Source organism: Paroedura picta, chromosome 2 (assembly GCF_049243985.1).
Source record: "Paroedura picta isolate Pp20150507F chromosome 2, Ppicta_v3.0, whole genome shotgun sequence".
NCBI lineage: Eukaryota > Metazoa > Chordata > Lepidosauria > Squamata > Gekkonidae > Paroedura > Paroedura picta.
Window position 1 is genome coordinate 80,184,345 of NC_135370.1, and position 16,920 is coordinate 80,201,264.

General features: G+C 42.5%; 1 protein-coding gene across 4 annotated transcripts in view; it reads left to right on the forward strand.

Annotated features, from left to right (window-relative positions):
- Positions 1–16,920, forward strand: part of DAGLA (diacylglycerol lipase alpha) — a 132,141-nt gene that overhangs the window by 77,242 nt on the left and 37,979 nt on the right. For all 4 annotated transcript variants that reach the window (XM_077321168.1, XM_077321170.1, XM_077321169.1 and 1 more), the window contains exon 3: positions 12,438–12,576. In XM_077321168.1, the coding sequence (XP_077177283.1) occupies positions 12,482–12,576 (95 nt within the window). In that variant the 5' untranslated portion in view covers positions 12,438–12,481. The remainder of the gene's footprint in view (positions 1–12,437; positions 12,577–16,920) is intronic.

The following is a 16,920-nucleotide window of genomic DNA, read 5'->3' on the forward strand; positions in this document are numbered from 1 at the left end:
CCATTGATACTTTGTTCTTTTGCTCATTACTCATACAGAGTGACTGCATTGGTCTTTACTGTGACCCAGGGTTCCAATTCAGTGGGCCCTCAAAGAAGGCGCTCCCATCCTTCATTCTTGCAGTGGAGGGGGGAAAGTGTTTAAAGAGATTGCAATCCCTTTAAATGCCCTTTACTTCGACTATCCAGCGGTCCTAAAATATCCTGATTATTTTTGTGGTGTTTCAGGCTTGGCTGTTTCAGATAGCTGAAATAATACCTGGAATTTGCTGATAAGCTTGGCTCAGATTTAGGCAAAAGCATATCCCTAATTATTTCCCTAATACAAGGAGCAAATCAAATAGAATGCCAGTTGAGTTAACTTTCTATAGAACTTTGCACAACCACTTACTTAAGTAAGAGTCTGATAACTAGGTATGTGCATAGTTAGGATGATTTGGCAAAATGTTAAGGCACAGCCAGAATTTCAAAGTCTGGATCCAGGTTCTAGTGTCCAAAAGTTATCTGAAACGTATCCATATCCAATACAGTTTGCAACACCCAAAGTACAATGCAAGAAAGTAGCTTGAATCTTCTTTACAGACTAAATACCAATCAAAATGGGAACACCATACAATTGGTGGGTTGCACATTTAGCCTTATATCTACAAATGGCAGCAGGGCCATGTTGCCCCCAGAAAAATAGGAAAAGCAAGGGGACACCAGAAGTATTTATTTTATTTATTTATTTAGATTTTTATACCGCCCTTCCCTATGGCTCTGAGCAGTTTACCTAAAACATATAGAACGTTTACACAGAACAATATCAATATAACAATAACAATATAAAGGATAGCAATATAACAAATAACAATAACATATCAGCCAGAACAGCATTTCAAAAACAACTTTGACAAGCCCTCGGTAGGTTTGACCTCTCAGTCTGGGGGGCGGGGGGGGGGGAACTGTAGATGTTTTGAGTCAGTTGGCCTCAAGCAAATGCCTGGTGGAAGAGCTCCTTTTTGCAGGCCCTGTGGAATTCTGAAAGCAGGGCTCTGATCTCTTTGGGGAGCTCATTCCACCAGGTGGGGGCCAGGACTGAAAAGGCCCTGGCCCTTGTTGAGGTCCAACGTGCCTCTTTAGGGCCAGGGATCCGTAGCCAGTTGGAGGTGGTGGAACGTAGAGCTCTTCTTGGCATATAGATAGGGTATCAAGTAGACCCTATCAAGTAGACTACCAAGACACAATTTTGGTGGAATACTGCATAGTATTGAGAAAATCAAGATGGCTCATGGAAGATGGAAATAAGGTAACAGGGTAAGGGAATAATGTAGCTCAAGATTGACAGAAATGTATGGGCTAGGCCATTTTCAGGCCCCTGTTGAGTTTATTGTTGAAGCTTTTTGAGGATATTTGAGATACTTTTAAAAGGAAACCTTGCCAGGCAGAACTTGTGAACTGCTTTATGGATCTAATAATGATTAAAAGGTAAGATGTAATTCTTAACATTGGATTGTTAATATCAAAGTCATTTTTTCAGGGAGGAATTTGAGCAAGTAATCCCTGTTCCTCTCTTTCCAGATAATTCTGCTGCTGCTCTTTGTGGACATATCGTTCACAATTGGTGCTACTTGCACTGTGAAACAAAAAGGTGCTTCTTATTCATATGAAGATCTGCAGACTGGGAGGACTGTACCATCCTCTTTGAAATGGAACCATCTTTAGCTGGCAAATAGGCTGCATACCTTTCAAATGTGAGGTTTTGTTTCAAATGGGAGGCTAGGGTTCTCCCTGTTGCAGACTTCCTTGGGAATAAGCAGAGTGTTTCAGTGAGCAGACAAAAGCCTTTCCAGCCAACAAATCAGATGTTTTCACTGACTTTTCAGGAATTGCAAGGAACAATATAGGCTAGTGATGTGCCTCTTTTAAAAGGAATTTTATTCCTCCACACCCAGCCTGGAAAGGTAGCACAGATTAGTGACTTCACCGGAGATGTGATGCAGATACCACCAGATTTTACCAGCTCATGCAGAGGGAAGAAACTGGTTACAGACAAGAGTTACCAGCTTTGGTATCTGAAGTATTATAGCAATTATGTACCAAATCCATTGGCAGAACTGTAGGAAAGACTACTTGCATAGAACTTGATGGTACTGTTGGCATTACCAAGCCCTGAAAAAGGAAAGCAGGAGGGAAATAACTTGCTCTAACAATATTCATGGTCAAAAGCTAATCTGACTTCATCACATACATCAGCATGTATGTCCATGGCAGCTGTGCCTGTAAATGAGCAGGAGTGACTGAAAACCACAGCTGCTCTTTGCTCTTTGCCCTCCAGGGGTAGTCAACCTGTGGTCCTCCAGATGTTCATGGACTACAATTCCCATGAGCCCCTGCCAGCAGGTTGTAGGAAAAACAAGTTGGGTTGTAGGAAAAACCTCCAGTGGGTTGTAGAAAAAACCTGTTTAAATTGAGAAAAGGAAGACATGCACAGCTTCCTTGCTAATGTGACTTTCACATTGTAGAAAGAATTTTTAAACATTTCCTTAAGTAAGCAAAGTGAAGAAAATTTTGTATGGTTGCTATACTTTGGAGATTAAAACACTCCATCTTTCCCATTGTCTGATTGATTCTGGTGGAGCAGCAGTACCTACAGAAGCAGAAACTCCTTTGAGTTTCACTATGAATGTCTCTTCATATAAGAATGAGATATTTTCACTCACTCACTCACTCATTAGATTTTTAGCCACTCTCCGGAGACTCATGGCAGGGTACAATATATAAAATCCTCATAGAACCACACCCCAAAGACAGAACAGACAAACATGAGATAGGGTAAAATAAAATAAGATTGGCAGCATAATCTCTCCCCAACCAAGCAGCCATCCACCACCCAGGGTGAGGTATGCTAGATTTTGCCATGTAGCCTGAGGAGGGACCCCATTGTTCCTAGCCCTGGCCTCCATCAAAGATCCGGTGGAAGAGCTCCATTTTCCAAGTCCTGTGGAACTCTGATAGCTTTGTCAAGGCCCTCAGCTCTCTCAGTTCTCCCAATTTGGAGATCTCCTCCACCAGTTCGGGCCCAGGATTGAAAGAGCCCTGGCCTGGGTCAAGACCAGGCGTGCTTCCTTAGGGCCAGGGACCTCCAATAGATTAGTACCCACATAGCGGAGAAGCCGTGGATAGTCTTAACAGTCAAGACAAGAATCTTGAACCTGATCCAGGCCCAGACTGGCAACCAATGCAGCTGCCTCAGCGCAGGCTGCATATGAGCCCTCCTAGGTGTACCAGTGAGGACCCTTGCAGCTGCATTTTGCACCAGCTTGAGTTTCTGTATCAGGTACAAGAGTAGGCCCGTGTAGAGCGAGTTACAGAAGTCTAGAGGTGACCGTTGCATGGATCACTGTGGCTAGACAGTCTGGGGGACAGTAGGGTGCTAGTAGCCTTGCCTGGCGAAGATGATAAAATGGCATGCAGGCTACTTTCATGACCTGGGCCTCCATAGAAAGAGAGGTATCCGGAATCACACCCTAATACCTGGCTGAGAATGACATGTTAAACTGCACCCCAGCCAGGGTGGGTAAACGTGCTTTGCCGCCTTCCCAGCCAGCAAGGACCTCCGGCCACAGGACATCCGTCTTTGAGGGGTTGAGTTTCATTCTCCTAGCCCTTATGAAACTAAAACAAAACACTTCAGAAATTTAAAAAAAACTTCCCTGCTTTCTAAGGCTTCCATGACAAAACGTCTTCCAAGCTTGGGATTTTATGGAGAGCAGAGAAGTTCTTTGTTTTTTGATCATTTGATCTGCATTATGGTGTGGTGCCAATATCACCAAGTTTATTGCAGCTATGGTTAGTTTGTGGAGGTAGGATTTGGTTTGGAGACAGTCTTTCAAGAAGTACAAACTTCATTGCCTTTGCTGTTTTCTCTGCCTCCCCCCACAGATATTCATTTGATACTTCAACTTGAATTTTGGAAAGGGTAGTGTCAGGGAACAAACAAGGATTAATCTAGAATATCCCCAGGTATTCATCATATGAAACTAGTTAAAACTAAAGTTAGTAATCCAAATTTAAATCATGGTTTCAGATCCTGATTTGATGTATCCTAACCAACTATAGTTAGGCTTGTATTTGATCAGTAATGCTAACTATAGTGAGTTTAATGAAACCATGATTTTGCAGGATGTGACCAAGGTTATGTAGCTTTCTGGACTTCTTTAGGCAAATAGAGAAAGAAAATTCCTGCTATAGGATGAAATGTTGTCAATCTATCTTCTCTAATTAAAACTTTATATGCATCATGTAAGGTGGGTATCAAATACATATCAGATATAAACTCATTGCCCATTTCAATCAAGGAAGATCCTAAAAATGAATCATGAACAAGAATACTAAATGCAAATTAACTAGCAAAGGCAAAACTGCCTCGGACTATAGAAACTAGTGTTGCATTGAAAACTGCCCAGTCTTTGGGCCAAACTACATGTTTTTTAATTAGTTGGGTCAAAGATCTCTGGACTAAACTTGTTTTCTCTGTAGCCATGTAGCAACTCTGGGGACCATCCATTTTAAGCTTTAACGGTCCCAATTCAGATTCATGGCTTGTGGAGGGCTTATTTGTAGTGACATATGCAGTATTGTGGTCACCTGCATCAGCAGAATGGGAGGAATAATCCCCCCCAACTCATTAAAAAAAGTCATTTCAAAAATTTGTCTATAAATATTTGACAACCAGAGCTCTGCTAAAGAATGAATTGATTATTATACAAGCTAGAAGTGTTAAGCATAAACATTCTTCTGGATTTCCTGAAAATAACATACAGTCTAACTTTGGTCCTATCAAAGAAAGTCCCTTGTTTGTTCATTCTTTCTCTGGCCTATTATGCATGGGTGTTTTCCCTTGTTTTCACCATGACCGGGGCTGGAAATCCGGGATGGCGGCAGCAGGGCAGCCCCGATTATGCACCCAGCTGCCACCATCCCAGCTCTGGCCCAGTGCAGTGCCCCAGAAGACCAGCAACAAGGGAACATGGAATCTTCCATGTTCCCTGGGATGCCGCGGGTGCCAGTGGGGGCTGGGTCAAGCATACACGGAAGAGCCGGGCCTTTCATCCCGGCCCTTCCCTCACTCCCCCCCACTCATCTCCTCGCTGTTGCTGCCTCTAGACAGAGTGTCCGACTTTCCAGCCCTGGCGTTGTGCCCGCGCTATGCCAGGGCAGCCCACATACTCTGGGTGATTCCTCCCCTGTGAGTACATGGGAAGCGCCGGGGCATCTTGCCCCAGTGCAATGCCCGGCAGCAGCCCAGCGATGCTGCTGTCATGCATAAAGGGTCCATGTCAGGTTTTCTTTGTTATTCTGCATTGATGTTGCTCCCTTCAGTGTTCAGTTTGCTTTCTGGTTACTGTTTCCCTTGGGTTTCCTAAGAGCATTTTCACTTCCAAGGTGAAGGTAATTCAAAAGCATACAAATTCCCTCTGTTGTTTTGAAGCCCCTCAGTTACGCCCAACTCACACTGAGCTTATTTCACCCACTCTGCACCTTCTGCCATCCTTTCCCTCTTGTTTTAATTGTTTTACATGCAGCATGAGTCTAGTGATAAAAGATTATCACTAGTCTTGGATCACTGAATTAAAAAAAAATGATGGGGAAGGCTTAAAGGGAGCTGCATGAGGTTTAGTTCCCTGCTGGTATGATTTGAAAGGGGGATTGGAAACAGCAGTGTCCCCAGTGCAAAAAAAAGAAAGAAAGAAAAATAAAAAAAGAATTTCGGTGCTGCATGCAAACAGAACAAAGAGGAGGGATCATCAGCATAGAATAAAATTGATGTGAGACATAGAGAGACACTGGGAATTGAAACAAAGCTTTGAAAACATTTTCAAATTAGAATCAAATTAGAGAATCACAACCCATATATTTGCAAGGAAGCGCAGGAAATTAACATTACTTTACAGCTATGCTAGGGCATCAACAAGAATATCCCCCATTTTTTTCCTCCAATTTAGTTGCACAAAGCTTTAAAAAAGCTCTCTAGAGCTTCTGCCAGAAGACTCCTTCCTCACACAAATCACAGCCCTGTGCAAACTGTAGTGGAGTTTTAGCTGACTTTGCACAGCTGTGCATATGCACACATTGCCATCTATCAGCTTGCAATGCCAGTGGGTTCTATCATACATTCTGTACATTTAACATGTACCCCCATATTATAAGATCCTGTGACTCTTTCCCATTTTTCACAGTAACCAGTAACACAGCAGAGAATCCTCTACTGCTTGGCAATATGGAAAATGGGCCTTTGCAGCTGCTTGTCATTAAAAAAAAAAGTCTGGTCATTTGCAGTATCAGTTTTCCCTTTTGCCTGTATTCTTTTCTGTTCCCTTTCATTCAACAAACTAATGCTAAAGTATATGTGCAAAAATACACTGAACCACAAAGATTTAAATGGAAGGCCCTTGTTGGACGCTGCTGTGCAACTGCAGTAGGGCAATTGCATAACTTTTAAAAAACAAAATAACTTTGGACACCACCTGCCACAAGTGACATTCCACCCTGATTTAGAAAAGTGCGTATTTGAAATTGTTGCTGAGGAATTTAGAAAATTGTAGATGTAGAATAAATACACTGGAGGAAAAAACATGGTTCATAAGGCAGGCAGAAGATTAAAGGCTTTCTGCTCTGAAAATATGCAATAAAATGAAAATATGCATAATGGGCCTCTCTTTCTGCACAAAGCTTAAGGCAAAGATAGAACAACTGTGACATTTTAAATTGTGCCACCATTGTTCATTGTTTTGTTATGGTTGGTACATACACATAGTTTTATGAATATACAAGTAAAGTTTTTGCATATGCTAAGAGGGTAGATTTTGGGTGGGGGGATTACTTATATTGTAGATTGTTCGAATCCACAAGAGAGAAGAGAGGGGAAAGACACAGAAAATTCTGAGGTCAAAGAAAATGCCTATTCCTTATGACTGATTGAACAAGCAGGAGATTTTCCTGTTGTTGACTTCTAGAGCTGTAGTACCACACATAAACCTGGCAAATCTGTGCAACAAAGAAGAGAAGTCCACAGTATCAATGGAATACAAATATCTCAACGTTGAATTGCAATCACAAGGCACTGGTACTAGAGTTGTAGGCTGTATATTTCCTGATTTAGGCTAAAATGAATCAGATATAGAATCATAGAATCATAGAGTTGGAAGGGGCCATATAGGCCATCTAGTCCAACCCCCTGCTCAACGCAGGATCAGCCCTAAGCATCCTAAAGCATCCAAGAAAAGTGTGTATCTAACCTTTGCTTGAAGACTGCCAGTGAGGGGGAGCTCACCACCTCCTTAGGCAGCCTATTCCACTGCTGAACTACTCTGACTGTGAAAAACTTTTTCCTGATATCTAGCCTATATCGTTGTACTTGAAGTTTAAACCCATTACTGCGTGTCCTCTCCTCTGCAGCCAACAGAAACAGCATCCTGCCCTCCTCCAAGTGACAACCTTTCAAATACTTAAAGAGGGCTATCATGTCCCCTCTCAACCTCCTTTTCTCCAGGCTGAACATTCCCAAGTCCCTCAACCTATCTTCATAGGGCTTGGTCCCTTGGCCCCAGATCATCTTCGTCGCTCTCCTCTGTACCCTTTCAATTTTATCTACGTCCTTCTTGAAGTGAGGCCTCCAGAACTGCACACAGTACTCCAAGTGTGGTCTGACCAGTGCCGTATACAATGGGACTATGACATCTTGTGATTTTGATGTGATGCCTCTGTTGATACAGCCCAAAATGGCATTTGCCTTTTTTACCGCTGCGTCACACTGCCTGCTCATGTTTAGTTTACAATCCACAAGTACCCCAAGGTCTCGTTCACACACAGTGTTACCTAGAAGTGTATCCCCCATCCAGTAGGCATGCTTTTCATTTTTCTGACCCAGATGCAGAACTTTACACTTATCTTTATTAAATTGCATCTTGTTCTCATTTGCCCATTTTTCCATTGTGTTCAGATCTCGTTGAACTCTGTCTCTATCTTCCGGAGTATTTGCCAGTCCTCCCAATTTGGTGTCATCTGCAAACTTGATGAGTAGTCCCTCCACCCCCTCATCTAGATCATTAATAAATATGTTAAAAAGTACCGGGCCGAGCACCGAGCCCTGAGGTACCCCGCTACTCACCTCTCTCCAGTCTGATGAAACACCATTGACAACAACTCTTTGAGTGCTGTTCTCTAGCCAATTCCCTATCCACCTGACTATCTGAAAATCCAGATTGCAGTCCTTCAATTTATCCAGCAGAACATCATGGGGAACCTTGTCAAAAGCTTTACTAAAATCCAAGTAAATGACATCAACCGAATTTCCCCATCAACCGAATTATGTACTGTAGACATAGAGTAGTTACCAGTCCTTTTTGGCATATTCTGTAAACTGACTACAATCTCTTGCAGACAACTGGGTATCCTTTGGAGTGGATAAAAACTGCATCAATAACAGATGTGCCAGTCATGGATAACCAACATGAAAGAGTTTTCGCTAACATCCCCTGCATTTTTTGCTTGCAACACAGTGTCCTCTTTAACAGGAAAACAAGTTGGTTTGACAATTATATAAGAAGACATTACATTCATCTTCATGGTGACTGTGTAGTCCCACATGGGAATTGTGCTTGTACAGGCCAGCAACGGAGGAGTTAAAGATTAGTGCCCCCCAGGCATATTTTTCTGCTTTTTTGGTGTCTATAAAGGAGGGGAGTACTTTCCCTCAGTTCTTCTTTCACTGCCATGGAATAAGGTCATTTCATCACATCACATTTGTCTATAAGAAAACAGTAAAAAGACTTCTTTTTCTCTTTGCTTTAAAATGATGCTCTTCAAAAATGTTCAAAGTATGAAGGAAAAATTATATGAACAGATGACTATCTCCTCTGTCTTTTATGCCTTGGTGGGGGCCATGATCCTTCTTGGTGCCCCATGTGCAAGCATTTTACTCTGAAGGATCAGAGTGATAGGAAGGTGGCCCTTTGGTAACAAGTGCTGAGGGAAGCTGATAACAATTCCAAAAAGTCACCTCCTTGCAGGCCTCACTCTGACATGACCTGTATTTTTTCAGTTTCATCAGTTCTAAGGTTGGAACTGGCACCAGCAACAATACCAAGGGATTTGAAACCCCTGTCCACATAGCCAGTTGGAACCTCCAGCTACAAAAGCCAAGTATAGAACTGAATGTAAGGATAAGCGAAGTAGCAAGGAGAGGGTTGCATTCTTGTTTCCAGCCAAAATGTAGGAGTAGGCACTGGTTCCAGAGGGAGACTTAGAGTTGCAGCAAATACTCAAGATTTCCCCATCCGTCCCTAGAAGTGAGGCTTCATCACCACTGATTCTCTCGGTATTTGAGGGAGAGATTGGAGATGATCCTGCTGTGATCATGGCTGCACCACCTACAATAGGACTCAATCAGTGTTTTTATGGCTGTTCACAGTGCTAAAAGGTAGAACATTAATATAGTTCTGTCTCTGAATCACAAAGTCATTGTGTTCAAGAGGGACTTTGCTACCAAGATCCCCCTAAGTACCATGACTGCATGGATCTGAAAGTGTATGACATACTTTGATCCCTATGATTGACCTTGTTCAAAACATTAGTCCCAGCATTACCTAGTTTTGACCCAATCTCTACCAGAGGATCAGATGCTTCATCGTACACAGGACACTTAAAAATTTCCACTCAAGACAACACAGATTCTAGATTTCAACTGTTAGGTGTTGCAGCAATCAGATATCATGGAGATTTGTGTAGGTTATGCTAGAACCATTTGCAATCATTTCAAGTGAAACCTAAAGATTATATTTTAAAACAGATGATCATAGAATTTACATGTTCAATGCCTAACCATTAAACCCAATCTACAGAATTCGAATTACATAGTCGATAGGTTCAGTAACCTTTCCCATCATAGAAGACACTGTCAACTTGACTCCTTAACCTTGGGGTAATCCAGATACTGTCATCCCAACTACAAGGAAAATTGTATCAGGGTACAGGAGCAAACAACAAGGGGTACTCTTTTTTGTTCACTCACCCTGCAGGATGCTACAGGAGCTGGGCTAGAACCAGTGGGGTGACAGCCCCATGTGTGGCAGGAGTCACAGCAGTCTTTGCAGCTAATCCACACCAGGAATGTCTGTCTTCCCACAGATTGCAATTTAGAAACCATAGGAACACCATAGCACCTCACCAGTGCAACTATTGTAGTACAGACAACAGAAACATGTAATTTACACACTCGAGGGATCCCTGCAGATGGAGGTTCCAGTCCTCTGATACTTGCAAACAGCTTGTAAACAACTGCTGTTGGGACAGAAAGAACCACAGGAGCACAGTGCAGAAAGAATGGATATTGCTGGAAAGCCTGATGAAAGTAGTTAACCAACTTTTCTGAGCAGAGCTCCACTGTCTTTGAACATCTCAAGAGAGACAGCAGAGCAACAGCAAGGCTTTCCCTTATCCTATAATATGCATCAAACAAATTTCATAGGCATAGGAGCCTTGTTTGGATTAATAAGTTGTCATAAGTCCCACAGAAAAATAGCTGTATGCACATTGGGTAGTGGAGTATAAAACTGCATGTAAACCAGCAAACTATTAAGGAAGTGAAAGCTTTCATAGGTACCCAGAAAGAGATCACTTAACCATTACAGAATTTTGTAATAAGATTCTAGCTAATCTTGTGAATTGGATTCCAGGAAGCATTAATTACACTCAGCATGGATTACGCACCTGTTTTTGACTAATCTTCCCTTCCTTTTTAAATATACTTCTCTTTATCCTTATAATGGCTTTTTGTAACAAAGAAAATGTGTCACATTCACCTATAATGCTCAGGGCCGGATTTTCCTATAGGCTAACTAGGCTTCAGCCTAGGGCCTCAAGATCAAGAGGGGCCTATATTCCATTTTTTATAAAGGTTAGTACCAATCACAACATGTTTCGTTTAACATATTGATATATATCACAGTAATTATGTACTTTATTATCTCTCATGTGATTTATAAACTTAAAAATGGGAGGTGAAAGGGCCACATAAGTGGAATAGCCTAGGGCCTCTTTTCATGTAAATCCAGCCCTGATAATGCTAACTCAAGGCATCCATAGAGTCCAGGAATTTATTTAAACCAGATGAGATATTAAAAAAGAGTAGTTTCAGAAATATGCTGCCAGAAAAATAGCTACTGGTTCAGGCGCATCTTGAAAGCAATTTTATCTGAACATATAAATAAAATGGGACAGTTGGTACTCATCGTGCACCTGATTGGTCATCAGCCCAATGAACAGCCAATCAGGTAGGTTGTGTTCCCGTCCCTGCCACATCCCCCTCCAACCTTCCGCATGGAAGAAGTGCCAGCCTTCTCTTCTGGACTGATGGCAATATGTAACCCAGCCAGTGAGCGCAAGTTAGAAGGGGGGGCAGGGACAATGGTTGGGGAGAAGGGAGTCGCCCAGCCAGTATCTGGGGCTTGGGAGGGATGGGGGTCAGCCCTGGCCTCACCGCCATGTGGGGGGGGCTGGCAGTGCGTGACTTAAGGCGGGAGGGAGTGGAAAGTGAACCCCAGCCTCAGTACCATGGGGGCAGCCACTGTGGGAAGGCAGGGGTGAGGGCATGAGAAGGAGGGGAAGCTGTGATGTGAGGCCTCACCCCTGTCTGCCCACCTACACGTGGCCCGCACCTGCCTGCAAACTGCATGATTGGGTGGCCTGCAGGGTGGCCTTGCTTCCTGCTATGTGGGAGGCCAGCCTGTAGGCAAGCAGGAGTTGGGAGGGAAGGGGGAACGATCATCGTCCTTGGTGTGGGGAGGGGAAGGCAAGGCATTGCGAGGCCTTGGCAGAGCTGGCCCAGGTTGGGGGTGGGGATGAGAACACACTACCAGTGAGTGCCCCCCCCCAACTGAAGCAGCTCTTGCAAGGCCTGGGCAGAGGGGAGCGGATTTTTTATGCAACAGGCTTTTCTGCTAGCTGTAGTATAAGTTTCCATAGGCTTGGGAAAATAGTTTTGGTCTTATGCTCATGCACCTAACTCTTTTGTCTGGATATTTCCTTTGTTTCATGGTCATGGATTGAGAAGAGAGAGAGAGCATGGTATAGTGAGTAGCTAGATTGTTGGACTATTGAGCCTTCTTTGAAATTTCCATTTAGCTATAAATGTCCTTGGATGACTTTGGGCCAGTTTTTTCTTTCAGATGATTCTGCCAGAAGGTTGGAAAAGGAGAATGGAATTATTTCCATGCTTGGTAGAATGTGCTTCCTGAAGGAAGGGCAGGATTATTTTTTAAAGTGGTAAAACTGGACAAAATGTCACCAGGAGTTCTGTTCTCAGTGAAGAGCAAGTGAGGTAACTCTGGATCCTCCCCCTCATACTCTGATGGCTGGAAACAGCTGGTCTAACCGGTGTTTGTACTTCTGTTACAGAAGGTGAGTATTGTGCCCAGTGATCCTCCACAGACCCACTAGCCATGCCAGGGATTGTGGTGTTCCGTCGCCGCTGGTCTGTAGGCAGTGATGACCTTGTTTTGCCAGCCATCTTCCTCTTCCTCCTTCATACCACTTGGTAAGTAAAAAACATATACTTGAGAAGAACACTGTAATGAATATGCTGATGGAGAGCAGTTTGGTTTTGTTCTGATCCTTTCATTTCCGATCACTGGTACGGTCTCTCACCACATAGAAAGTGCAATTCAAATTGCTGCACTTTTATACCTCCCTTTGCTAAAGCCTCATATATCTATGTGGGAATGGACACATGGGTCTCCAGGACAAATCAATTATACAGTGGGGCAGTTGTTGTTAAAATGTCATTTTCCCCCACAAGCTTCTTTAGATAGGCATGGGGCATAGAGAAGATGCTGAATGTGACATCAAATCAAATTGATTTCTTTATGGTCATAGACCAGAGATGATCTATTTCAGCAACAAGGTCAACATACGAAAGGATAACATAATTATGGATAAAATATTATTGGACCCAAATATAATTAATAATATATCCTATATAGAAATAAAACTAAAATTGGTAATTTAATACTTTAAAAAAACACAAATCATTATAATTTAATATTTGGACCCTTACAAGCTTGTTGTTGTTAGGTGCAAAGTCGTGTCCGACCCATCGCGACCCCATGGACAATGATCCTCCAGGCCTTCCTGTCTTCTACCATTCCCCGGAGTCCATTTAAGCTTGCACCGACTGCTTCAGTGACTTACAAGCTATGCATACTGAATCACAAAACTTTACAACACATCTTGAAACTGAAGAGTTTTCATTTGCCAAAGGTTTTTAAAGATATATTCTATCAGAAAGTCCTGAAAGTTTGTTTAATAATAGTAGAATAATCCTGTGCTACAGCTCATTGTGAAAAGGGCAGAGGAAAAAAACATGTCCTCTGGTCTCAGTTTCTCCAAGGGGACATGGGCAAATTATCTCAGAGAGTGGAATCCTGTTATATTTGCCATCAGCAATGGCTGTGGGTAAGGCTGCAAGTCTAGCCAGAGTAAAGGCAGGTAGATAGAAAGCTGGAACCAAAGAGTATTTGCGCTCTGGTGAGGACATAAAACCAAGTGACCTTGCAATGTCATATTGTCTCTCAATGTCCTCCAGCCTCTATTGGGCCACTTTTTTAACTGGAATCTCTCCAGTTTGAGTAGTTCCTAGGTTGAAAAAGCCAGTCTCATTAGATTAGCTTGTACTGTGAGGGACCATTTAGATGGATAAGAATCTAATCTTCTCGATGAAAGGAGGAGAACTTGATGATTTTTTACCTCTTAATTGCCACAATATAACATAAGGATTATTCAGGTGTACAGAGCTTATGTTCTTCTAATGTGTCTAGGCAACAAAGAGAGACTCAGTGTAAATATTAAAGAATTAAATATTAAAGACTGATAAGATGATATTTTCAAGAGGTGGACTGCTGCATGCTCCACTATCCACAGTTTCCATATGGTGGCAAACAAGTGAAAACATGAAGTTGCCTTATGTTGAGTCACACCACTGGTCAACCAAAGGCAGTATTGTTTACTGTGAATGGCTGCAGATCTCCAGAGTCTTGCGTAGAGGTCATTCACATCACCTACTTCCCACTCTGTTTAGATGGAGATAGCAGGAACTGAACCTAGGTCCTTCTGCACATATTTTACCACTGGTCCATGGCCCCTTCCCAAATTTCTACAAATCAAGTGTGGAATAAATGTCAGGAAATTCATAGTACCCCAACTGTTCTTATATATATCTGTCCCAAGCAATCAAAACTCTTACCTTCAGGTATATACCATTTTTGACAGTTGCTATGGATATAGTCCCCCTTCAAGGATCGCTGCCTTGCCGTGGCAAGGGGGCTTGCGTAGTTCAGTGAAGTTATGAGCTATGCCGTGTAGGGCCACTCAAGACAGACAGATCATAGCAGAGAGCTCTGACAAAAGGTGATCCTCTGGAGAAGGAAATGGCAAAACACTCCAGTATCTTTGCCATAAAAACCCAATGGACAAGTTCAAAAGGCAAACCGATATGACACCGGAAGATGATCCCCTCAGGTCAGAAGGTGTCCAATATGCTACTGGGGATGAGCAGACGGCTAGTACGAGTAGCGCCAGAATGAATGAAGCGACTGGGCCAAAGCTGAAAGGACGCTCAGTTGTGGAAGTAACTGCTGGCGAAAAGACAGTCCGATGCTGTAAAGATTTTTATTCCATAGGAACCTGGAATGTCAGATCCATGAATCAAGGCAAACTGGACGTGTCTAAACACGAGATGACAAGACTGAACATCGACATTTTAGGAATCAGTGAACTGAAAAGGACAGGAATGGGTGAATTTAATTCAGATGACCATCCGGTATACTACTGTGGACAAGAATCTTGCAGAAGAAATGGAGTAGCCTTCATAATCAATAAGAGAGTAGGAAAAGCAGTCTTCGGATACAATCCTCAAAATGACAGAATGATCTCAGTTCGAATCCAAGGCAAACCATTCAACATCACAGTAATCCAGATCTATGCCCCAACCACTGCAGCTGAAGAGGATGAAGTTGACCAGTTCTATGAAGCCCTACAACAGCTTCTAGAAGCAATGCCAGAAAATGATGTGCTTATCAGCATGGGGGATTGGAATGCTAAAGTAGGAAGCCAAAAGATAACCAGGATAACAGGCAAGTTTGACCTTGGAGTACAAAATGAAGCAGGGCATAGGCTGGTAAAATTTTGTCAAGAGAATACAATGGTCATAGCAAACACTCTTTTCCAACAACCCAAGAGATGACTTTACACATGGACATCACCAGACTATGTGCTCTGCAGCCAAAGATGGAGAAATTCTATACAGTCAATAAAAACAAGACCAGGAGCTGATTGTGGTTCAGATAATCAGCTTCTTGTTACAAAAATTAGGCTTAAATTGAAGAAAGTAGGGAAAAGCACTAGGCCACTCAGGTATGAACTAAATCATATCCCCGACGAATATACAGTAGAGGTGACAAATAGATTTAAGGAATTAGATCTGATAGACAGAGTGCCTGAAGAACTATGGACGGAGGTTCGCAATATTGTACAAGAGGTAGCAACTAAAACCATCCCAAAGAAAAAGAAATGCAAGAAATCAAAATGACTGTCTGAGGAAGCTTTACAAATAGCTAAGGAGAGAAGGAAAGTGAAAGGCAAGGGAGAAAGAGAAAGACACACCCAACTGAATGCAGAATTCCAGAGAAAAGCTAGAAGAGATAAGAATGCCTTCTTAAATGAACAGTGCAAAAAAATAGAAGAAAACAATAGAATGGGGAGGACCAGAGATCTTTTCAAGAAAATTGGAGATATGAAGAGAATGTTTCATGCAAAGATGGGTATGATAAGGGACCAAAATGGTAGGGACCTCACAGACGCAGAAGAGATTTTAAAAAGTTGGCAAAATTGTACAGAAGAACTATACAAGAGCGAGCTTAACATCCCTGATAACCACAATGGGGTAGTTACTGTCCTGGAGCCAGCCATCCTGGAATATGAAGTCAAATGAGCCTTAGGATGTCTGAGCAACAATAAAGCTAGTGGTGGTGACAGCATTCCAGTTGAACTATTCAAAATCTTAAAAGACGATGCAGTAAAAGTTCCACACTCAATATGCCAGCAAATTTGGAAAACTCAACAATAGCCCCAGGATTGGAAAAGGTCAGTTTACATTCCAATCCCAAAGAAGGGCAATGCCAAAGAATGCTCAAACTACCGCACCATTGCACTCATTTCTCATGCTAGCAAAGTTATGCTCAAAATCCTACAAGCTAGGCTCCAGCAATATGTAGACCGAGAACTTCCAGAAGTACAGGCAGGATTTCGAAGAGGCAGAGGAACTAGAGATCAAATTGCCAACATATGCTGGATCATGGAGAAAGCTAGGGAGTTCCAGAAGAACATCTACTTCTGCTTCAATGACTATGCTAAAGCCTTTGATTGTGTGGAGCACAACAAATTGTGGCAAGTTCTTAAAGAGATGGGAATACCCGAGCATCTTATTTGTCTCTTGAGAAACTTATATGCAGGTCAAGAAGCAACAGTGAGAACTGAACATGGAATCACTGATTGGTTCAAAATTGAGAAAGGAGTTCGGCAAGGCTGTATACTGTCGCCTTACCTATTTAACTTGTATGCGGAGCACATCATGAGAAAGGCGGGATTAGAGGAGTCACAAATTGGGATCAAGATTGCAAGGAGAAATATCAACAACCTCAGATATGCAGATGATACCACTCTAATGGCAGAAAGTGAAGAGGAACTAAAGAGCCTGTTGATGCGGGTGAAGGAGGAGAGCACAAAAGTTGGCTTGAAACTCAACATCAAGAAAACAAAGATCATGGCATCCGGCCCTCTCAATTCCTGGAAAATAGATGGGGAAGAAATGGAAATAGTGACAGAT